This window comes from Rhamphochromis sp. 'chilingali' (genome assembly GCF_963969265.1).
Source record: "Rhamphochromis sp. 'chilingali' genome assembly, chromosome: 14".
NCBI lineage: Eukaryota > Metazoa > Chordata > Actinopteri > Cichliformes > Cichlidae > Rhamphochromis > Rhamphochromis sp. 'chilingali'.
Window position 1 is genome coordinate 10699856 of NC_137941.1, and position 24754 is coordinate 10724609.

At 39.5% G+C, this 24754-nt stretch overlaps 1 protein-coding gene across 1 annotated transcript in view; it reads left to right on the forward strand.

The window, feature by feature from the left end:
- asic4a (acid-sensing (proton-gated) ion channel family member 4a) overlaps positions 1-22500 on the forward strand; it is a 101432-nt gene extending 78932 nt beyond the window's left edge. Inside the window, exons 2-10 of the mRNA XM_080902075.1 lie at positions 7240-7384; positions 7772-7899; positions 8030-8183; positions 11855-11908; positions 15013-15166; positions 16409-16500; positions 16685-16764; positions 17358-17468; positions 20609-22500. Of these exons, the coding sequence (XP_080758201.1) occupies positions 7240-7384; positions 7772-7899; positions 8030-8183; positions 11855-11908; positions 15013-15166; positions 16409-16500; positions 16685-16764; positions 17358-17468; positions 20609-20758 (1068 nt within the window). The 3' untranslated portion in view covers positions 20759-22500. The remainder of the gene's footprint in view (positions 1-7239; positions 7385-7771; positions 7900-8029; positions 8184-11854; positions 11909-15012; positions 15167-16408; positions 16501-16684; positions 16765-17357; positions 17469-20608) is intronic.
- Positions 22501-24754: the final 2254 nt, after the last annotated feature.

The following is a 24754-nucleotide window of genomic DNA, read 5'->3' on the forward strand; positions in this document are numbered from 1 at the left end:
AGAAGGTGATAAAATGTGAACCGTTTGTTGTTGTTGTGCTGCACCAACATGTAACTTGTGTTGGTTGAAATAAATGTTGTTTTTCATCCTCTCATTTTGTAATTAGACTGAAAATCATTGAAATAGGATTTCATATTCAGCTTAAACTAAAATTATCCTTGATCCCTTAGTCCCTTCTGTACTTCTCTTTACAGGTCGAGAAACAGATTAAACATATAACATTTTAAGCTGTAGATAGACGTTTACATACACTCATTATATAGAAAGAAGCTCAGATTTATACATAGACTAAACCTTGGTTGAATGTCTTTTAGCAAGTTGCATCTCAACCAGAGACTTTTGGTAGCCATTAACAACCATCTGGTATTTTTCTGGTTGGATATTAGAATGCTTTTTAGGTATAATTCATTCAAATCGTTTGATTTTTGTGGCACAGATCCAGTTTTTAAGTGTAGTCCACAAGTTTTCAGTAGGCTACAGGTCGGGCCTTTGGTGAAGGCCATTCAAGACGTTTAATGTTCACCAGCTTTATCCACTCCAGAACCAGTTTTGATGTGTGTTTGGGATTATTGTTCTACTGGAAAACCCAATTGCAGCTAAAATTCAACAGTCTTATCTGTTGATTTGAGGTGCAGTTTAATTTAAGGGGTGGTTCTCCTTCTTTGTTATTGCATCCACTTTGTACAATGTATCAGTAGCAATGAGAAACAGAGCATGATGCTATCACCGCAATTCTTGACCGTTTGGTTTCAAAGCCTGAACTTTACTCCTCCAAAAATACCTCTTGTCATTGTGGCCAAATAGCTCAATGTCTTTCTCATCTGACCATAAAATCTTTCTTCAGAGGTAATTCGGTTTGTCCATGTTGGCAAACGTGGACAAATCTGAGTCAGTCTTGAAGGTTTTGGAGCTGGTGGCTATTTCTTGGTTGACACTTCCTCAGCTCGATGTAAAACTCTCTTCTCTGTGGACAGTGACACTGGTGTTCCAACAGTTTCCACTTCATGGCAGGCTTGAGCCTTGGTTGTTACGGAATATCATAATCAATTTCCTCTCATCTGAGGGTGACACTTAGGGTCTTGACAAAGTGATGACACAGCTGAATAACTTATACTTACATCTAACAGACCTTCTCAACTTCTCCTTGGAATTTTAAAAGAGTTCCTTTGACTCGCATTGTTCTGAGAATTGATCAATCAAATCAGTGCAGTCAAACAAATCCTTTTTATACTGGCAAAGAGAAACTCCTAATTGTAGTGAATCGTGATAACTAATGAGAATTTAACGTTTAACTGAGTGTATGTGTATATTTGAGCCTATATGGATTTTAAAAAATCCTAAATAAATTGTATTTTTTCCATTATAGATGTATTCTGTATAATTATTCCACCCTAGAAAAACAACCGTTCAATGAAATCCTTGAACTCCCCAAATTACTGTGACGTTCATACACACGATATATTTAAATGTCTGATCACAATTTTAGAACTATAGATGAAAATACATGAAAATATACACTGAATATACACTAAATAGGAGGATGAAAGAGAGAGACTTTTGCAGTGAACTGCCAGCCCTGTTGCATATACCATTTTTCCTGAAAAAACATTTTGAAATATCATGTAAATATTCAGTTTATGCCACACTGTGATCCAAGTCTTTCTGCTGGGAAGTTGTAATGAAGCCATTAAATCAAGGATCGCTCTGTCTCAACCTTAAGCCTTCATGTGCCAGCCTTAATGGTTTTCAACTGCCAATCAGCGCTCTGGCATATTCTACCACCCTGCGTAAATGAATTCAAATCCTCCTTCCTCGTACTCAGAGAGCCACCCGATGACACGCAGCCTGCCTGGAAATGGATGTCCTCTGGAGAAGCACTGAAGTGACTCCTGTGGGTTATTTAAAAGGAAAAGTTGGGACTGTCAGATCACAGTCATAAAGAGGGTGTTTAAGGGTTTAGCCCACCGGGGCTTATGAATTACATGGTAAGGGGTTGGTCTCTTAATGCATTTAGCATGGAGAGACGGAGACAGAAACAAGGCACTCTAGGCGGAAGAAAAACACTGGCAAAAGACACATAATGAATTGACATTTAAAGCAGATGCATTATAATTGGTGAGATACAGGATAAGCAAATGACATGATGACGGGAATCTTTCCAAACCATGTTGCAACTTCATCTTAATGCATTTGTACTTTTAGTGCTTAATCTATTCAAGTTGAGACAACTTTTTTTATTTATGTTGCCAAGAGAAACAGATTTGTGTCAAAGCCTTTATGGTGTGAACATAAGACAAACTATCCTAGAGAGAAAAGAAAACACAAAATCCACCTTTAACAGAAAACATCCCTCCTGTACTGGATGGACAATAGATGTTACATATATAGCCAGAGATAGTCAATGCAGAGGGTAAATATAGGGATAGGACGCCATATTCTTCCTGCTGTCTTTGTACTATTGATGTGTTCTCGTGCGCACAGCAGGCTCCACTTAATAGCTTTATTAAATTTTGCACAGAGACTCAGAAATGAGCCATTACTAATGTTCTGTGATGCTTTTCATGTCCGGGTTTGTGACCTCAATAAACACAATGCAACATGTATGGATAATTTCATTTATTTACTTTTGATCACAAATGTGGGATGAAGACATTAAAACGTGTATTTTTCAAGTACATTAGGTGACATCACTAAATGTCTTAACTTTATGCTTAAAGTTTGCTTAAGTATGAGGTTTTTGTGCCTCAAGGAAGAATATAGCTCGCTTTACTCAGTTGGTAATTCATCTCTGAATAGTCCAACTACTATACAAAGAAACAAGTTTAGGTTTCTCGCAGACATAACTGACAGGATAATGCAGAAACTGAGCACATGTTTTGATCAATTTTTCATTACCATCTAAAACACTGTCACATAGGTGATATATTTTGAACAATGCTGCATTGAGTGCTGCAAAATTTAGCTCCTGAGCTACTCAGAGGAATACAACGCTTCTTTTCATCTGGTTTGTAACTACAATGCCGCTGCACTGTTTCAGCTTGTCAACAGCAGTGCCAGGTCCCCACTTGGGATTTGCCCAAGTCAGTCCTGTTACCTTTACTAAATTTGGTGCAAGATTTAACAAGAGAAAAATGCTCCATCAATCACGTTGTGGATGCAGGAAGAGGAGATGGAGAAGGAGAGGGGAGGGAGAAGGGGTAGGTGGGAACTGAGAAATAAACCAGTGGAAGCTCTGCCAACATCCATTTCCTGGGTGAGATGATGGGAAAACTTTCTCATATTCTCTGGGGGATATCATTTGTGAACACACGGCGTCCTCCAGAGCCTGAAGTTTTAGAGCGTAACCCAGGCACTTGGTCTGGGTGTTTTGAGCATTTCTGAAGTGAAATCCTCCTTTGCCTCTGTTGCTTGCTCCATCAGATAAAGACTGCCAGTCGAGGCTTAAGTGTGTCAATGAACCCAGGTGGGGGCGGGGAATCAATGATAAGTGCAGCTTACCTCCTCAGCCGCACCGCACCAGCCAAACAGAGATTAAACCATTTCAGCCTAATAGCACATGTCAGTCAAAAGTCACACTTGAATACTTGAACCGTCTCTCCCACGGGCCTCCGCCCACACTTTGCCACGTCCCATTATCTAATCACACCAGCTGAGAAGATGCTGCAATTTACAAAAATGCATATTGGCTGCTAGAACTAACAGAGAAACCGTTTATACCACAACAGAGCGCGAGCCGAGATCTGTAATTGTCCAAAAATTGTCTGACTCCTCAACCAAGATGCACTTTGAAGGTAACTATTTGAAATTCATTCAAAAAAGCACACACACACACAGACACTCAGTGCAAACTAGCATGTACAAAGAGCCAGATCAAAGGCCCCGAGGCCTATTACTGCATAAAATATAGCTGTCCGTCTAAACAGCTTTTGTAAACAGTACTCATTTCTTGCTCTAATCACTGTTGTGGACATTGCAAAATTGCCAACTGTTCCAGCGAATTACTTGACTGAACCCCACAACCATGGCTTTGATTTGTTGTTCAACCATCTCAAATGTGGGTACACCCTGTGGTCTGTAAATGAGAGCTTGTGTTGTTCCGTCAGTGTCCCTTATTTAGACATCACAGCACTCATTAGGTGGATCAAGCTGATATCAAAGTCAGATCACAGGCATTCTATGTTTTTGTGCATGCAGGGACCGTCACTGTCTCTTTAATGATATGTCTGCTGTCTGCTCAGCTCAATTGTTATTTCACTGTCATTTCTCCAGTGCCTTGTCTGTTGACCTCTCCTGCCATGTGATTTCCTAAGCTTGAATACTTTCATCACTGTCCTCTTTTATTTGATGTTTGGATAAAACGAATCCAACAGATTATTTTTCGGCACTCTGAGTGGGGAAAAAAATGGGTGTTTTTCAGCGGGGAAAGCTGTAGTCTGAGAATTTTTTTAGGGATCTGCATACACAGCAAAGCTTATATTACAAGTGCTGTTTGAATCCATCATTATTTCTTCATGAAACATTGAGTTCACACAAGTAGACAGAGACAGGCCTCTCATTTTTAGCTTGTGGTCTCCAGTTTTACTGGATGAAATGACAGCTGTGGTGAACATTTTCATCAGCTGCAGCGAGCTGGTTAATTTAAGAGCAGCTGCATGAGTTGGTAGGAAATACTGCTTTTAAATATTTCTAGCTGGCTTATTTTAAAAAAAAGGTCACTTTAAAGGATTCTCCCGTTATTTGTTGCATACACGAATAACAGGTTTAGTGCAAAACAACCAAAGACTGTATATAAAGATGGATGTAGCCAAACTTTATGTTAGCGAGCGGTTTGTGGTGGTTTGAAGCCTTGAGTTTCCATCTGAATCTTTTAAAACCAAAAGATGTCATTAACGGAAAAACCGAAATTTGAATGTATTTTTGTACAACTGAGTGCTGAATTAGTGAGGCGTAGATCTAAATGAGAACCCAAAGACACTGAATGCTCGTAAGGTAACAGTTTATATGCCACAAGGTTGCCAAATCCTTAAGCATACCTTGCTTTACTCTAAATGAGACTTAAAAGTATATAATGATGAACCAAATTAAATTTCAAAAAAAGATGTATTAAAATCATAAATGAAAATCTGATGAGTCCACCTCCTTCTAGCTATTAAAAAATGCAACTTTGAGCTACTTCTACACTGGCTTCAGTTGTAATAAGTAGCTTATTAACCCTTCATATGTCATGCTTTCACTGTATGGTAATTCTTAAAGAGCGCTTTATATAGCATGTCTCAGTCACCCATTCATACAAGCTCTCTTTTTACACCTAAGAACTTCACATACATTCACACATTTAGATGAGCACATTTGAAGCACCTCAAAGTTCAGTATCTTGCCCAAGGATACTTTGGCATGCGGAGCAGTAAAGGCAATTTTTCATTTTTGACTCAGGCCAGGAGTTAATATCTATATTAAATTTTCAACCACAGATCTATTTAGACTGTGGTTCAGATTTTTGAAGAAAAACTTTTATGAGCACACATTCTCATTATGCCTAACATATGAAAATATAACATTTAAATATATTTTATTTCAAGTGAAACTGGGAGGAACTGTTGGGATTTATTATATAACTTTTAAAACCATTAAACACTGTCCTCACTGCTATACTTAAAAATCTGTATAGCTACCATCTATAATTATCAATATTAATTCAACATTTATTAACACATAGAACACGTAGAACACACTATCCCATGTAGTTTAATTATTTAGATTATTATTGTTGTATTATTTAGAGTTTTCTGTTGCATTGTGGGTGCTTCTGCTTGCACATCTAGGTGCAAATGTTATGTCATGTTCTTGTATTTCTATAGCACTTTTCTAGCCTTACTAACCACTCAAAGCACTTTTAAATAGAAGTCACACTTTAACCATACATTCATACAGCTATACACTTGAAGCACTTTATCTGCCTCACATCCACGGTCAATTTGGAAGCACCAGTTAACCTAACATGCATGTCTATGGACTGTGTGAGTAAGCCAGACTGCCCAGCAGACATCTACACACACACGCAGGCATGACGTGTACAATTTCACAGTTTCAAGATTCCCTAAAACCAATCGTTTTCCTTGATTTGACCTACACTGGTGGATCTAAAATCCATCTGAATGGATACAACATCAGTTTAAAAAGATCAGTGTGAAGTTTTACAATATTTAATTTTGTGTATTTTGGGCCACTTGATGAAAAGCCGTTGAGATTTGACATTCAGAATATATGTACGTAGGGTTAAGTGAAAAGGTGCGATCAGACTGAATGTACCAAATATCACAAGTATCACTACCTTGGGTAGGATTAGTCTTGGTTTCTTACGTTTACCATTTTTTATTTATACAGATAAATGTTCCGTATCTTTTTTTTTTTTCTTTGCCTTGGAGACGGCAAAAATTAGCCATCCTCAGCTCTCTTGACAGTTTCCCTCTGGCTATCGAACTAGAGCTTGACATCCTCTAGTTGAACGTGAGAAGAAATCCAAAGCTGGACACCTGCCATACCTGGTGACAGAGTTTAAGCTATGATTGTATCATCATTGTTCAGATGAAGGACTCAGCTTTTCAAGGAATAAACTGCCTTTAGAATCAAACCTTAATCGGTGTCTGTGAAAGACTTACAATCCTGGATATTGGTGGTGCTGCTACAGGACCATTTTCTTTGCATGTGGATCACGGATTGTGCCTTTAAAACTGGCTTCAGATAACAGTTAAATGACTGGTAAGAATTATATTTTCCACAGTGCAGCAGTTTAGATGAGAGGTATAAACAAAGAGATGATGTGTTCCCTACTGAGACAGCTCCCCTGATAGGTGGTGGTGTGATATCTTACTTAAAGCAGCCTCTCTCTCATTGTCTTTTGTTTTCTTTTGAAGAGAGATTAAAGAATCTCTTATGCCATTTGATATTTCAGTGGGATGGTGCTACTACTGAGCAGCATTGTGCAGGTTTTGTGTGGTGGGTGTTGGAAATTGATTCAAATACTGCTTATCAAAATCCGCGAGGGACTGAGCCGTTCACTGCATCCAGAGGTTTGTGGGTAATATACAGCGACTTGTCCAGGCAGAGATGCGGCTTGTTTATTTTTTGCTCCATATCTCTGATTTCATTTCAGTGCGCCTGTATGAGCGCGTCACGTGCGGCATCTGGACTTTGTCACGCTTATGGTGATGTTCATGATATCAATCTGTTCTCTCCCAGGTGTACACCAGATATGGGAAATGCTACACTTTTAATGGCAACAAGACTACATCCAGGAAAACCAAGCAGGGTGGAATGGGAAATGGGCTGGAGATCATGTTGGATATTCAGCAGGATGAGTATCTGCCAATCTGGAGAGAGACAAGTAAGCTTCAGAACTATTTGTCTATTGTAATCCTATCCTGTGCAATGCTGTGACATACCCTCTGCTGCAGTTTAAATCAATAACCGCCTGCATCTATTTGTCTTGGTCATGTACTGTAAATAATGCATTTCCTGATTGTTTTGCTCCACCTGCAAATGTGATTTGTAAAAGGGAATTCCTAAACACAGTACACTTCCTTTGATTTGTGTATGCATTGTACTTGTCATATAAAATTAATCCCTACGGGCCTATTTTTTAAACATGACTGATAAATGATTTGCGGTTAACATCAAACCGAGCCCTAGCTGTCAGATGAGGCAGCCATCTGAAATTCCCTTGTATTTTCTCTTTGCAACGATCCGTGCTCCATTTCATCCTGATGAGAAGATGAGACATCCCTGGAGGCCGGCATCCGTGTTCAGATCCACAGTCAGGACGAGCCTCCTTACATCCACCAGCTGGGCTTCGGTGTCTCTCCGGGCTTCCAGACCTTTGTTTCCTGTCAGGAGCAGAGGGTAGGTCGTCTTCATCTTAGCGCACCATCCCTGCCCCCGCTGACCCGCTACCACCACCCACCACCAGATTACTGTTCTCCCAGCAACCCCGGTGGCTCAGACTGGGTCTAATAAATCTTTGTGTGCTTAGCTGACCTACCTGCCCCAGCCCTGGGGGAACTGCCGCTCCACCAGCAAAGAGAAGTTCCCAGGATACGACACATACAGCATCAGTGCCTGTCGCCTGCTCTGTGAGACCAACGAGGTCCTACGAGTGTGCAAATGCAGAATGGTGCACATGCCCGGTAAGATCAGCCCCTACATTATCTTTACACAGAGCGGCACATGTTTCAGGGGGGAAGAGGATTGTGTGCATCATTTCAAATGGACACACAATAGTAATTCATTCTCTGACATGTTGTATAAGGTGCCAAACTGTGAACCGTAATGACTAAATGTATGATTGGAACTTAAAATAGTCATTCCAGGTCATGAAATGGCACACGACAACAATATGCGGAGGAAAAAATACTAATCAGAGTTGGTATTTTCAAGTATTTCCTTCTGTTTTTAAAATTGTTCGCCTTGTTGACCTGCTGTAATTGAAAAGCCAGTCTGCCCAGTATTTGCCTGAGATTTGATGAACCATTGTGCAAAACAAGTCATAATTTTTGGCCCACTTGAATCACTCCAGCATAGATATAATTTGGACTGCCACATGCCTGACCTTGATGCTTGATATCTGGAGTGGTATGCTCTTCTCTGCTGCCAGCACTTTGGCTACAGGCACATCAGACTAAAGTCTCAATGAGGTTTGGATACTTTTGCTCATCCATCTCCATCTGTCCTGGAATTGTTCTGTTGTCCTCCCACAGCCATTATTAATTATTATGATTGATTATTATTACTGGTATTGGTCCTGTTTGGTTTCTACTGGTAGGTTGCTTACAAACTGCCCTTAGTACTGCTGCTTATATTGAATTATTTGGTTATTTACTTACATCATGACATATTGCCTAAGGAGCACATATCTAATTTAAACTCGGTCTTGACTTTAATGAAGCACAAATTAAAATAAAGCTCTGTTATTTTTGTGTATGATTTTGTCTCTTTATTTTATCAACATTAAAGAAAAGAGAAAAAATTCCTGAATGTGTATGTCACTCAGAAATAGCTGAATTTAGAACTACTGTTAGTGTTTTAAGCCAATAACAAGAGTCTAAAGCCAAGTTAAGTTATCTGCATAACTACATAGTTCCATAGTGCAATTTTTCTTTTCTCTGTTAAGCACCCCTATACATCAATTGCAGACAGCTTCTGTTGAATGGGATTAATAGGAAGTGGCCAAAGTTAGCAGTTCATCTTGTAATTAGTTGTTTCACACAACACTTTGACACTGGAGGGAAAGCAGACCATGAATGGATGTACAAAACCTACAAATTTTTGAGACATGATGTAAAAATAGGTCTATCAGGAAACCGAGAACACTGGTTAGTAATATGTCACCATTTGAGCAGTTTTCCTCCCAGTGTGAGGATATGTCATAGAGTTGAGTACCAGAAACACAAAATGAGCTCTCTGGACTTTTTCAGAGTGTGCGTCATCATGGCTAAAGAGCAGGAAGTCACAGAGCTGAGTCACTGGATGCTGGCTGTTTGATGTGTCTAGCAAGTAGGCATGCTGAGAGTGGTCACATTTAAAGTTAAGACAAGAAACTTATCATGTATTCTTTTTCATTTCCACTTTTGCATTGAGTGCAGCTGACATTCAGAAACCGATTAAATAAACAAGTATGAGACAGCTGATTCGAGGCCGATCTGATTCATCACATTTTTTGACAGAGTGATGCTGTGGTTATCAGCCTACACATTTACATAGCAGTCACACATTTTAATCTTGGATTTGCAGACTGAAATGGCAAGACCAAAGCGGTGGTCTGATCTCGGAGAGATTGCGTGCCTTAAAGGAACTTGCTATGTCATGATTTGGGAGGAACCTGGTTATAATTGTTCCAGAAACATTTGCATTTGCATTTGCATACACTCTGTACTCTGAAAACCCAGCAGATGAGAAATCCACAGAAAAAAAAGTGCCTACAGAAAACTGTAATATACTTGGATAACACTGTGAGAAAACAGCTTTTTCAATTATTTATTGGATGCAATATTCTCCTGTTGGAATAGTAAGCATAGAAGCTGTGTTAGGACACTTGCAGGGTCTTTTTTTCATTTGTTTTTCTGTTTTTTACACTTTTTCTATTAAGAATTTTCAGTAGGATTTCAATCAGGTCTTTTTAAAACTTTAAACCTTAAACACTATGAGTTTCCCAGCTCCTGAGGCAGTAAAATAACCCCCAAATCAAAACATTTCCACTACCATGCTTCACAGCTGGTATGAGGTTCTGACCTCTTTTGGTCTGTGCTAAAAACGTCTGCTGTCTCTGCGGCCAAGCAGCTCTATCTTTGAATCGTTTCTCTGCCACACAGGCCTGTTATTTGCTTATATGTTCATTGACAAAAGCCTTTTCCTGGCAAACCCCCCAGATTCTCAGATTCATTTCAGGTTTAATTTGTGGAATATGCGGTTGTAGACGCATGCACTGACACTAGCAGCTGCAAGAGCTCCCTTTAATGACGTTTTGCGGTTCTTAGACAGTCCTGGATAAATTGTTTGAAATCTCCACAGTTTGGTGCACATTGGAATTTCAAATGCTGCACTCAGCAGCATCTTTTTTTCCAAAGGCCTCGGAGAGCTCTTTAGATCTTGGCATGATGACACTACACACATCATTGGCAAAGACAACACCTGGCTGTCAGTGTCAGAGGTTTAAATAAGACAGGTTGTACCTGTCACTCTCTGAGGTGTATCTAATCTTTGGCACCAAATCTGGAGCCCCTAATTTCTGCTGTAATAAATGCAGCACGTGTTTACTTTTCTCACGTGGCTATTTTATTAATTTTAATAAATAATTAAAATGGGAATTAATATGCATTATATCGCCCTTTGTAATGTTAAATGTTTGGCCATCCAAATATGTAAAAAAGCAAAGAATATCCACATGAATTCTACTTTTTTTAAACTGCCAGAATAGCCCATATATGCAATTTAATGAATGACAACAGCAAAAGGGAAATCTTTAAATCAGTGAACAGGAAGGACAGAGCAGAGGTGGTTAGAAAAACCAGCAGAATCACATTGCTTTCTGTGGTGATGTATCACATCAGATATGATATTTATTATGTCAGAAATAATAAATGTGGAAGCTTTTCCAGGTCATTTGCTCTCAGAAGAGGCAGATGAGAGCTTTGCAAAGGTAGCGGCTCCCAAAAAAGCTATTAAGTTGTTCTTGATGTGACGACAGGACTGCTTTTGCTTTCAAAGTCAGAGCGTCTGAAAAAATTAAATACACAAGGCAGTTAAAAGGATAATGTTTAACAATGAATAATATTTAATGATGTTTTTTGATATTTCTGCTCCTGGAAAAGAGGCATATCTGTGAAAGTGTGTAAAAACACACTCCTCAGATCATCAGATGTAATTTTGCTTCCTGTCAATGAACATTTCTTAGCGTCTGGGAAGGAGAATTCCACAAAACATTAACCCCATGAACATTTCACAGACAGACAAACACACCTCTGCTAATTAATTGTGCTGCTGATGAATACCTGTCATTAATGGCCTGGGCAGCATGTTTTTCTGCCAGGAAGTGACTCATTGATTGGTTTTTAAAGACTTTCTAAATATGCCTCGCGGGTGGAGCCAGCATGCTCCATTTCTCAGTGCAATCAAGGACAGACTTCCAAGATGGCCCAGACTCCGTGGATGGAAGTCATCCTTTGTGTGCCTGCCTTCATTTGGAGATGAATGATAAGCTGTGGAGTGTTGTTCACAGCCACGCTTCCTCATTGCAGCAGACACGGGTCACTGATCATTTTGTTTCTGATTGATCAGACTCATTTTCTGTTCTCCTTTGCAGGAACCGCAGATATCTGCCCTCCCAGTAAAATCAACTGTGTTGACAAAGCGCTTGGTAAGAAACAATCTCCCTTCATTTCTTTTCTCATTATAATAGACTCCCCCGAAGGGAAATGGAAACACAATCAGTAAATATGATAAGGATTTTTTTTCCCCCTGTATTACAAATACCTGGAGGTAGACTGGGTTTTAAAATGACTTTTCCTCATTGTGATTTAGTCACTTTAGAGCTTGATGACTGTTCTGCTTCCATTGTTGAACTCTTAATATGAAAACCCCTTCATTCCTGCATATCTGGACTCCTCAGCCTTGCCCCTGCAGCAGATACTGAACCTTGATTTCAAAGTAAGAGTATTCCAGTAAAAGAAAGGCTTTTTTTTATTGCCATAGTGGACATAAGTACAATTATCATGTATCAGCCAAATAAGCCAGAAATTTAATTAAGTCTCTCTCACCGAACTCATACCCAGCTTAAAACATGGCTGAATGAAATTGTAGATATAGCTTGCAAGAATGGACCATATTCATGGGGGTCATATTCCTGAATCAGACAGTACTAATAGATTCAGCCCCCATGAAAGGTAATACATTAAGATGTAATTTATATATTTATATTATAAAGATGTTTTGTTCCCACATCAGACAAATGATGTATGCCACCATGCTCCTGCATACAAATAACCTAATTGTTTGAGTTATAAAATTCATAAATCATCAAATTATAATTATGCTTTCAGTGCCTCCCGTACCCGTTTTTGTCTGGACTGAATGCATTTACAATTTAAAGAGACAGGCTGGGAAAAGCTATTTACTCTCCTGCATGCACTGTGATGCTTTAAAGTCAGGACTATAAAAACGTATTTGCCAGTGTGCGAGCATTTCATACCTGCATGTTAATTAGGCCTAATGTAGCCCTTCTTCACCATTTATTCTCTAAGTGGATATTGCCACGGGATTACTGGAAACACCATTACTATAGTCACTGTCTCTTATGTAATTTGATTAGACTAACAGATAGTTTTGTTAAGATGTTTAGACAATAAGTCGTGTGAAAATGGCCAGCTGCCATCTTCTCTTGGCAAAATTCATTTTAAGTGGACTGAGGCAAAGTGGAAAAATTGTTCCGTGATTATAAGAATCAAAACTTGAAATTCTGTTTCGGTAAACATGGAAACTGCATCCTGCTTAGCTTTAAACATGTAGCTCTGATAGCACGGGGGTGCTTTAGCGCCTATGGAGTTGGCAGCTTGAGCATTTGGAAAGGTACCGTCAATACTGAAAGGTAAATAAGACTTTAAAGCAACATGTGCTCCCAATCAGATGATTTCTTGCACCTTTCAGCAAGGATGGTAAACATGACTTTGTGTCAACTTTATAGAGACATGTTGCTTCAATCAAATTTAGAATGAGCTAATATTTCATTTAAAATGGTAAATTTTCTCTTTTTAAACGTCTCAAATGTCTTCTGTGTTCTACTGTGAATAAAATATAGGTTTATGAGATTTTCAAATCATTGTGTTCTGTATTTATTTACATTTTATACAGTGTCCCAACTTTTGGGGTGTTATGTTGTAAAAGCTATGATGCCTTCTGTCTGTCTTCCCACAGACAAGAGCAGCTTCTAAATTTCTCTGACTGGTCAGTAAGACTAATAAAGTGCAATGTTATTGCGAGTCTGAGCAGTCTGACACCACGCCTAAAATTCAGAGTGTGACTAAAACAGTGTGTAAACACAATGGCAGAATCATGCTAATATTTTTTTTCATCAGATTTAGACACCATGCATATGCAGCATCCACATTTAATAATCTCGGCTATTGTGGATTTTTATGCACATGCACGAGCCTCATTTCCACTCCTATCTTTATCCATGGAGAGGATGTGGGCACGCCCTTATTTCCTCATTGTATACAAATTTGCACCTGAAATTATTAGATGTTTGAATTAAGCCGGCAGCTAATAGGGAGCTCACATGTACCAGCGTGAAACTGAGACGCTCACCGGAGGAGAGGAAATGGAAATCTCAGTTCTGGAATCACAGACACACGACCAAGGAAAGGGATAAAAAAGGAAGGAAAAAAGCGAGCAAGAACAAATGTATGGATGCTCTTAGCTCTGTAAATGCAGAGTAAAAGGACCCTGGCAGAGGGCGAGGAGCAGGACGAGCACATTTGTAGCTGTTATATATAATAATATCTATAAAATACTAGATACATTTATAATAATAATGAAACAAAATACATTTGATTTTAAAAAAAAGAAAAAAGAACGCTAGATGAAATCTGTGGGTTTTTTATACTACAGTGTGAAATACACGTGACGTCCACAGATTTTTATGCACATTCTTCCAGTTTACACATCAGCACTTCAATGGATGCCTTTTGTACATGCATCTTTTTTTACATCCAGCCTCAATAAACCATTATGTACGATCTGGGCTTTTCACAGTGACATCACTGGAATGAATTGTACTAATGGCTTTTTTTCCTCCCACATAGCTGGTAGTTTTCAGTATTTACTTACGCAAAAAGGCAAAAAGTTAATTGAATTAACTGTAACTTTGTATCAGTGTTCACAAACCACCAACAAGCTGCAAAATATCATCTTCTTCTTCAGTCGGATGCTCCCTTCTGTCACACCAACTGTCTGCAGCTTCTCTGTTGTCTTCCTCTTTCCTCCTCCTCTTGCTCCATCTTCAGCATCCTTTGTCCATTATATCCACTATCCCTCCTCTGCACATGCTCAAACCATCTCAGCCTTGCCTCTCTAACAGTGTCAGTTGGGAGAAACATTAGCAAAGAGAAGTTTGCATGGCACGGGATTAATATGATCAAACGATGCTTAGTAGTGGCACAAAGTGTTGCTCTACCCAGTAAAGCATAAAAACAAGCCTATTCATCCATATCAGCCAGTATATACAAGTATATGTTGTACTGCATTAGCACACAAGTGCGCTTAGTCTTACTGAGTGTAACAATTTGACTCTGGCAAAACAAAACTGCACAAATGAATCAAATAGTGATTTATAAAGCAAGAACAAAACTGTACATAATGATAGTTACCACCTGGTATCTGTGTTGCGGATCTCTTTTCTGAGGTGAAGTGAAACTGACCCAGTCTGTGTCTATTAAACAGCACCACTGCCATTTTGTGTTGCAGCACAGCTACAGAAGAATAGCGGGGACATCTGTCCATGTGAGACGCCCTGTAATCTCACCCGCTACGGTAAAGAGCTCTCCATGGTCAAAATCCCCAGCAAGGGCTCAGCTCGCTATCTCTCCAGGAAATACGACAAGTCGGAGGACTACATCAGGTACGGCAAGGAACCTTCAGCAGGACCTAACACACTTATGAGCAGTGATGTGGTGCTCAGTGCTAGTGCCATAAACAATGACCTCCAGGCTGCAATCACTGACAGACCCACACCCATAAAAATAAACAAAACTCAATTATATTTTGTACAGTATTATAAAACTGCTCGTCGTGCAGTAGTGTGTAGATGTATGAGTATCTTCCTTTTTATTTAATCTGACAATGTGAAATATTTATTGTAGTATAAGATTCTAAGTTTCTGTGTCTGTATGTTAAAGACTAAAGGTGACCTCGGCTGCTTTTTGGTTTTTCTCTCATGTACAGTTATGATTTAAAAGAAAGAAAGAAAGAAAGAAGACCCTCTGTCAGTTCTTTTACATATCAGGACATAATAAAAATCATCTGGTTCTTAACTGGCCTTAAAATTAGATAAATAACACTCATATGAACAACAACACTTTGGATATCCGGATATTATATTATTATTATTATTATTTTGATAAAATCCTGATGTATAAAATCTTTGAATTGACAAACCTTAAATATATAAATTTTCCAAAAATGTATGTATTGTTACAATTGTTACAGTTTTTTAAACATGGCTAGAGTTTGAAGCAATGACGTCAGTGTATTTGCCTGTAATCAATCACATTCAGACAGTTACTTTGGGGTCTTTATGATGTCAATAAGAGCCAATGTCCATAAAACAGACATCCCAGGCCCTCTGCTCTGCCGGTGAGACCAGCCGCTGTCCCAACCTTTAGTTTTGGAAGGGCAGCCAATCGATCAAATCAAAACACGGAGCTGTGAATAAACATGTTTAGTCTCTGTTCCGCAGTATCTTATATAGATCATTTGCTAATATTTAAATTATAAGTAATTCATTGCAGTTCCTCTCAGTGCCTAATTGTTGGGGATGTGTAGAAAGTAAACATGGCTAAACGAATGCGCGTATGATGCCTCACTACATTTAATATTACCAGCTTTTCTAAATCCGCAGACATCGGGGACGTGGCAGTGACTAAGCATGCCGTCAGCGCACGTTCAGCTCGTCTCAGTTAAACCCTGTAACACCTCATTATCTCGCAAGCGCTGGTTAGATCTGTGTAAAGCGCTGAAGGCCTGGCAGTTAACAGTGAGCATAAAGATGACTTGATTTTTTTCTTCTTCTTTTTTTTAAACTACGTTATATTTCTACCAGTGAATTTCACTGTTTTCTATGGTATTCACACTGTTTTTCCAGAGACAACTTCCTGGTCTTAGATATCTTCTTCGAAGCTCTGAACTATGAAACGATTGAGCAGAAGAAGGCATACGATGTTGCAGGTTTATTGGGTAAGTAATTTCTGCCTCTTTTTTCCTCTATTTTCAGAATATGAAATGCTCTCGCTGGAGCCGAGTGAAAGCTGTTTTTATTGCAGCGCTGCTTAGTTTTCATTATCATTAGCAGAAAATGGGAGCAGATTGGGTATTGTGTCCGCTGGGCCTCTCCTTCACTACTTAAGTCCTTTCTTTTCAGGTGACATTGGTGGACAGATGGGTTTATTCATCGGAGCCAGCATCCTGACAGTCTTAGAAATACTGGATTATATCTATGAGGTACAATGTGCATGCAAGTCCGCACGTATCAGCCAATCACAATATGAAACCAGACCTGCGGTAGCTGCGGTATAATTAGCGATAATTAACAGTTATTGTCCCGCTGGTTTTCAGAAACCAACCAACAGTCACTATTTATAAAACACATTAGTGCTTCATTGTTGCCTCTAATTGTCATCCTTTTTTTTAATTTCCAAATGTAACCACTGAGCATGTCAGTATGTTCTTCTGAGACAAAATCACCTGAAATTTTAAGGAGAGGCCTTGCAGTGCGAATCTTATCACTTATTATGCATGTGAGAAGTTTTATTTGATTCCCAGGCAGGAGAAACTAATATCCGCTCAGGTCGGTGCTGAGGACATGGTACTAATGCTGATCATGAAATGAACTCCTGCCTCATCTGTATCCCCTTTAAGCTTCACACCCAGCTGCCTGCTGACTGCCAAACATGTATGAATAAAGCAAAATCAGAGGCAGGGATTGTAATGCAGACGTCATGTCAGATGAACCTTTCACACCGCTGCGTGTCTTGTCTCATTCCTTCATCTGTTCTCTTTCACCCTGCCTGCCGCTGTGGTCTCGGTGAAACCAGGTGATCAAGCACCGGCTACAGCGTCTGCTGAGGCCGCAGAAAGAGGAGAAGAAGAACAAGCAGCAGGCCAGCACTGTTGCAACAGTGGGTCTAGAGGAAATGAAAGCAAAGGTACAGCACATGGTGCAATGTAACAAATGATGCTTACAGTGGTTTCATGCCGAGTGTACAACTTCTCCTGCAGCACTGGAACTGCATTAGAAAACAACAAAAGAGTGCGTAAGGGAGAAGCAAATTAATATTTTTCCCCCCCCAATCCTAAAACAATAAAGAGTGTAATGTTCCTAATTAGTCCTAACCACTGCGCAAAGCACATCCTCCCCCCAGAGTTCATATTAGCTCTTCCACAACTTTATTTGGAAGTTGCTCATTTCTGTGTGAACAATGGGCTTCTTATCCGACTATGACTGTCTTACGTCCACGCTGCATGCCATGACAAACTGTGTCAGACGTTGACTAATATCGTATTTTGTTGTTGAGGTCAGTGGTACAAGCGGTTGTGAAACGGTTATAAATACAAGCAAAAATGCCACCGCATTAAAATCCATTAACAACTTACAGAAAATGAATCAACGCTGGCCTGGTGGAGATATTAGACATCTTACATACAGCTCTGAAAGTACTTTAAATTGGAGCTATTGTGTTTTCCTTTGCTTTTTCTGTAATATTTATACTGTTACAGCAAGAGATGCCGATGTTAATCATGCACCAGTAATCCCTGTGATCCATAACCTTAGGCTTCAGTTGGCTCTTAACACCCAGTTCCTGACAGTTTTTACTCTGTAAAAGGATGATGGGGTATTGTCAGCACCCTGCCAGGCGGACAGGCGGTAGGGCTGCCTGGACTCCCAAGTTTGTGAATGTGATAACTCCAGAACGAGACAACGTATGATTTTGATACCATACGTGCATCTACTATAAATCTCGGGCGAGTGCAAGTTTCAGTAACTTTGAAATTAAGATCAAGGTCAGAGATCAACTTTTCTGAAAATCAACCAGGATTTTCAAGTTTACACCATAGTAGCACTGGCAACCACCTGTACTTTTTTACCCTACTTTTAGAGCTTTATCACTTCAGTGAGAGGGGATATTCCTAATATGGTCATCTTGGGACACAGCTCTGGCTGTTCAAACCTCATGGTTGCGATGGGCAGCACATAAGAAGAAAGTTGGGTTAAAGAGAAGGTGGCCTTTGAAGAAAGAAGAGGTAAAACAGCTTGTTTCAGGCTGCGGATGATGTGAATGACTGCATCAAGGCCCCAGTATAAAGTATAGCAAAAAAAATTATGGAGGTGGAAATGAGCATAATAAAACCCCCTTAACCTAAAGCTTTCCTTATGTGATGAGAAAGGCTAATCGCAGGACACAGAAAGCAAGTAAGGGTCAAGAAAATTGACCCAAAGCGGGAAGAAGTTCAAGGGCATTTTTGACAACTTGTAGGTTAACATCAGGCAGGTATGCTAGAGTGACTGACATGTGCAGCTAAAACAAAAAGACTAAGAAAAACTAAGAAGAATGAAACAAGAAGGTGGGTAAGCATGGCACCGTACATCAGACACAAGAGAATCTTATGATCTGACTAGCAGCAAGTATTTCCCAGGGATAAGGGGCTTTTCCTTTAAATCAAAATGACTTATACAGGGAGTGCAGAATTATTAGGCAAATGAGTATTTTGTCCACATCATCCTCTTCATGCATGTTGTCTTACTCCAAGCTGTATAGGCTCGAAAGCCTACTACCAATTAAGCATATTAGGTGATGTGCATCTCTGTAATGAGAAGGGGTGTGGTCTAATGACATCAACACCCTATATCAGGTGTGCATAATTATTAGGCAACTTCCTTTCCTTTGGCAAAATGGGTCAAAAGAAGGACTTGACAGGCTCAGAAAAGTCAAAAATAGTGAGATATCTTGCAGAGGGATGCAGCAGTCTCAAAATTGCAAAGCTCCTGAAGCGTGATCATCGAACAATCAAGCGTTTCATTCAAAATAGTCAACAGGGTCGCAAGAAGCGTGTGGAAAAACCAAGGCGCAAAATAACTGCCCATGAACTGAGAAAAGTCAAGCGTGCAGCTGCCAAGATGCCACTTGCCACCAGTTTGGCCATATTTCAGAGCTGCAACATCACTGGAGTGCCCAAAAGCACAAGGTGTGCAATACTCAGAGACATGGCCAAGGTAAGAAAGGCTGAAAGACGACCACCACTGAACAAGACACACAAGCTGAAACGTCAAGACTGGGCCAAGAAATATCTCAAGACTGATTTTTCTAAGGTTTTATGGACTGATGAAATGAGAGTGAGTCTTGATGGGCCAGATGGATGGGCCCGTGGCTGGATTGGTAAAGGGCAGAGAGCTCCAGTCCGACTCAGACGCCAGCAAGGTGGAGGTGGAGTACTGGTTTGGGCTGGTATCATCAAAGATGAGCTTGTGGGGCCTTTTCGGGTTGAGGATGGAGTCAAGCTAAACTCCCAGTCCTACTGCCAGTTTCTGGAAGACACCTTCTTCAAGCAGTGGTACAGGAAGAAGTCTGCATCCTTCAAGAAAAACATGATTTTCATGCAGGACAATGCTCCATCACACGCGTCCAAGTACTCCACAGCGTGGCTGGCAAGAAAGGGTATAAAAGAAGAAAAACTAATGACATGGCCACCTTGTTCACCTGATCTGAACCCCATTGAGAACCTGTGGTCCATCATCAAATGTGAGATTTACAAGGAGGGAAAACAGTACACCTCTCTGAACAGTGTCTGGGAGGCTGTGGTTGCTGCTGCACGCAATGTTGATGGTGAACAGATCAAAACACTGACAGAATCCATGGATGGCAGGCTTTTGAGTGTCCTTGCAAAGAAAGGTGGCTATATTGGTCGCTGATTTGTTTTTGTTTTGTTTTTGAATGTCAGAAATGTATATTTGTGAATGTGGAGATGTTATATTGGTTTCACTGGTAAAAATAAATAATTGAAATGGATATATATTTGTTTTTTGTTAAGTTGCCTAATAATTATGCACAGTAATAGTCACCTGCACACACAGATATCCCCCTAAAATAGCTAAAACTAAAAACAAACTAAAAACTACTTCCAAAAACATTCAGCTTTGATATTAATGAGTTTTTTGGGTTCATTGAGAACATGGTTGTTGTTCAATAATAAAATTATTCCTCAAAAATACAACTTGCCTAATAATTCTGCACTCCCTGTATTTAATGATAAATATACTTACTGACCCCCTTTGCTTTGTTTTCAACAGGAGCCCAATGACATGCCACGGAGTCACCCAGAGGGGGCCTATGCTAACACGATTCTCCCCAACCACCACGTCCCTCATCCTCACCCCCATCCTCATCCTCACCACCACCATGCCGGCCACCATGGGGTGTTTGAGGACTTCGCTTGCTAAAGCCAACCATTGTTTCCTGTCTTGGTGACAACAGAAGATAAGAGCTGTCTGTGTTGAGACCAATAACAGACCCTTGGCATTTCCGTCACTCCTTTGCTGTCACCAGTGAAAAGCTACAGCCAAAGTCAAACACCAAACTTGTGCTGCTAACAAACCACTTGTACGTACAGTATGTAGGCACAAAACGGACACGGCTTTTTCTCCTTTCCTTTTTTTTTTTTTTTGCTCTATCTCTCTCTCTGTCTCTGGATGGGATCCCACTCAACATCGCCCCGCTTCATGTTATGATTCAAGACACTTTGTGATTTCAGGACCAATTTTTTGGTACATGATCACTACGAGGGAACAAGAGGAGGACTGCATGTCACCTTGATCCAGTTTATATTCCAAAAAAAGAAAGAAATAAGAAAAAAAAAAAGATTTATTTATTCAGCTAGCATCTCAGATTTTTTTTCCGTCTGTATCCTTCCATGTATGTCTCTTGAAACTGTTTCTCTTACTTCGAGGAGAACACAGTGTACCATATCAAGTCATCTACACAATATATTATGTAATTATTTAAAGAGATACTATTATATGTTCTATATTGTATACAAGATGACAATAATTCAGTAAGCATACCTTATTCACCATCCAAAGTATGAAGGGAGCTATTTAGGCTGAAATATATGACCTTGGCTTAGAAGATCTATCAGCATCTTTCCACATGATACACTTTGTCTGGTTTGTGGTTAAGGTGTTAGAGAGTAGCATTGTACCTGTACATAAAGTCCAACGTAAAAATGAGAAAGTTCTAAAGGTTCTGTTTCGATGGTTGTTGTTTATTTTTAGTTAATATATATCTTATGTACTATTAATTTTAGTTATTTATACATTTTAGAGACAATTTTTATAAGAAAATATAGCGATCACGATTGTAGCAATTACTGTACACTTACAATCTGCAGATACGTAGACTACCAGACATCGATACTTTCGTCCAGGTAACAAGAACGGACTGAATGCATTGTGACTATTATATCCATCATTTCCTTTAAGATGTCTGAGACAACACAAACATGCTTTGCTTACGGATGAGGATCGGGTTATGTTTTCACATATGACATGGTTGCGCTTTAAGTATTCCTCCTATTCGACTCATTTCTGCCCACCATCCACTCTTCATCTTGGTTAGCATCCTTACTTAAAGCTGACATAAGCAATAAGAGAATTTTTTACACATTTTTTTTGCAAACTCATCTCCTTCAGAACTACTGTAAAAGTACAGCAGCTATTTACAGTGGGGACCCAGCGTGTGTGTGTGTTTGTTTATGTGTTTGCATGCGCACTTTAACATTTTGCACACATGACTGAGCACATTAGACTGACACAGCTCAGATGAGCTGATCCATGAAAAAAGGAGGGATTACAATCAAAAAGCTGGAAGAGTATTACTGCGGCGGGAAGGTTTTATCAGCTGAAGCCACCTCTGGAGATGCAGATGTGGCAGCAACGTAAACAGGTACTGTGGCAGAGCCGGATATATTCTTATTGGTTTATGTAAAAAAGGACAGAGGACAACACAAATTTTTAAGAGCACAAGTAAGCAAAGGGAAATATAAACTGATTCACTGATTCACGACTAGCCTCTTTTTTTCCACTGCAGGAACTTACCAGACTTCCCTTAGCCACCTAGAAATGCATATTTGATTTAAGGCTCTTTCTTGCACCATTCTTTTCAAATAAGAAACTGGAACTTACAACAGCATTGTCTATGTTTTATCGTATAACCTAAAGTAGATTATTGTTTATGATAGCAGAGATGGGATGGACAACCTTTGAAGCATTGCCGATATGGATTTTTGTTTCAGGGAACTAGTAGGACCAACTCAACCAGAATGGGGTCCTGTGCTGTCAGCCACATCATAGTCAGACGTTTCATCTGTTTGGCCGTGTGTCTGTGCTTTGTTTTTAATGGTTAAATAGGAGCTCGAGTGTGATTTTGAACAGAAATATCCAGTTCTTTCTTGAAATATTTGTAGTAGTAAGATGGCAGATGCTGCTCACACTTTTTAATCTTGTGACAAAGAAATCTGTGTTTCGTTTACTTTAGCAAATCCTAAAGGCTGGAATTTGCTTTTAGTTCATTATAATAAGAGAAGAAAACAACCGGGGGGATTAGATTGTTGTTTTGCTTAAGTTCCTGCAGTAGAGTAGTGGGGGCTGTACATGAGGTTACCCAGTAGCCGGTAAAGACTAGCTGTGAGCTCCTCATTATTTTCTTTTGCAAATTAATTGCATTCTGTTACACCCAAAAGAGAGAATTATTCAGGACTGATACAAGTTTTTGTATGCTTTGCTAGTACAAGCCTCTAAGAAATTTTAGAAAGGTCAGCGTATATGCTAATCCAGATCGGTGACATGGGACTGCATGTTTTATATCACAAGCACCTTTAATCTTGAGTGAGGTTTTTGCAGATGTGTGCTCTCAAGCTGTAGTTTGGACTTACACGTGTCAGAATAGGTATCACGCAATGCGCTGGTGCAGAGTGTGAACCAAATTCGTTCCTACACAGAAGGTGGCAGACACTCCAGTGTCTGAGAAATGCAAGAATACCTTACACGATACAGAATTTCATGTTAACAAATGACAACATCATTTTTCCCGTTAATTTGATAGGTGTATTCTGTTGCCGCAATATTACCATACATCACTTTGGCTCACAGTGAGATTCCAGTCTCCATCTGCCAAATCCCCTCCTCCTTTCAAGTAATCATGGGCTATACATGGCTGTTTAATATTCATAATCATGTGTCACTTTGACATTTTCAAAAGGTTCCCAATCTGAGTCTCTGATGGCATCCTGTACAGGCTATGCATAACAATCTTCTCCTCTGTCATCAATAATTGTAGCTATCCTCAGAGAAGTCACACAGGGGTTGGTGTGTTGAGATGAATACAGGGCTGCTTTATTACTGTAGAGTTTTATTTAAACGGAAAAGCCTAAAGTGGATGTGGAAAGGCTTTTTTAATCCTGAAGACAGTGTGTTTAGGTTCACTGCAAAACACAACTTCAGATAATTCTGCATTCGTCAAAAAACACAGATAACTTTACAGCAGCAGCAGCCTGTGTGAGGTGCCACATGACCACACGGTGGGCGGCAGGTCTGTGCTGTAGCAGACGGGACAACTTCCCTTCTTAACAACATGTAGCTCACATTCCTGGGATTCCTACTCCGAGCTCCCTTTACATAGGGGACCTACCTATGTTTTTAAAAGCTTAAACTACCAATCAGCCTGTATGTGCTTGCTGCATTACCCATAAAAATTAATGTAATCTCACTAGCCACAGATGTTAGGTTTTGAATATCTGCCATTTTCCTGCTCATTTTATTTTATTTTTTTCAGCTGAGGCCTCGGAGAAAAATATAAGTGCAGGGTGATGCAAGGAGCTGTCAGGAATTCAAAAGGAGAAATTTCATCCTATATCTGACAGAAATGGAAATGGACTATCCCTGCAGTGACAAGGAACGCTTACATTTTGTATATAAGTGTGATCTTGTGATTATTTCTTCTGTTAGAACACATTTTTATAAATGTTAAATATGGTAAATACAATGAATATTAAAGTTTAGATAAAAACCAGTGCCTCTTAAATCCCATTTCACTGTATGCCGTCTTTTTATTCCCCTACAAACCACACCATTGAATAGCAATTCAGACTCTGGCCATTTTTATTTCCTTTTGAATGACCTTTAAGGTTGCATAAAGACATCTCGAAGGCTAGCTCCTACAAGATGAGAGCAGGATTATTGATAGAGATGGTAAAAAATGTGTTATTCTGCTTGTTAAAAGGTGAATTGTTTGGGGTTTTTTTTTGATGGTTTAATTTTTTTAATTTTTTTACTGCTTTCTGGAGGACTTAAAACAACCTTGTCCTCACACGACAGGAGAAAGTCCTGGGATTGAACATAAAATAAAGTACAAAATAATGGCTTACAATTAACTCACAGCTG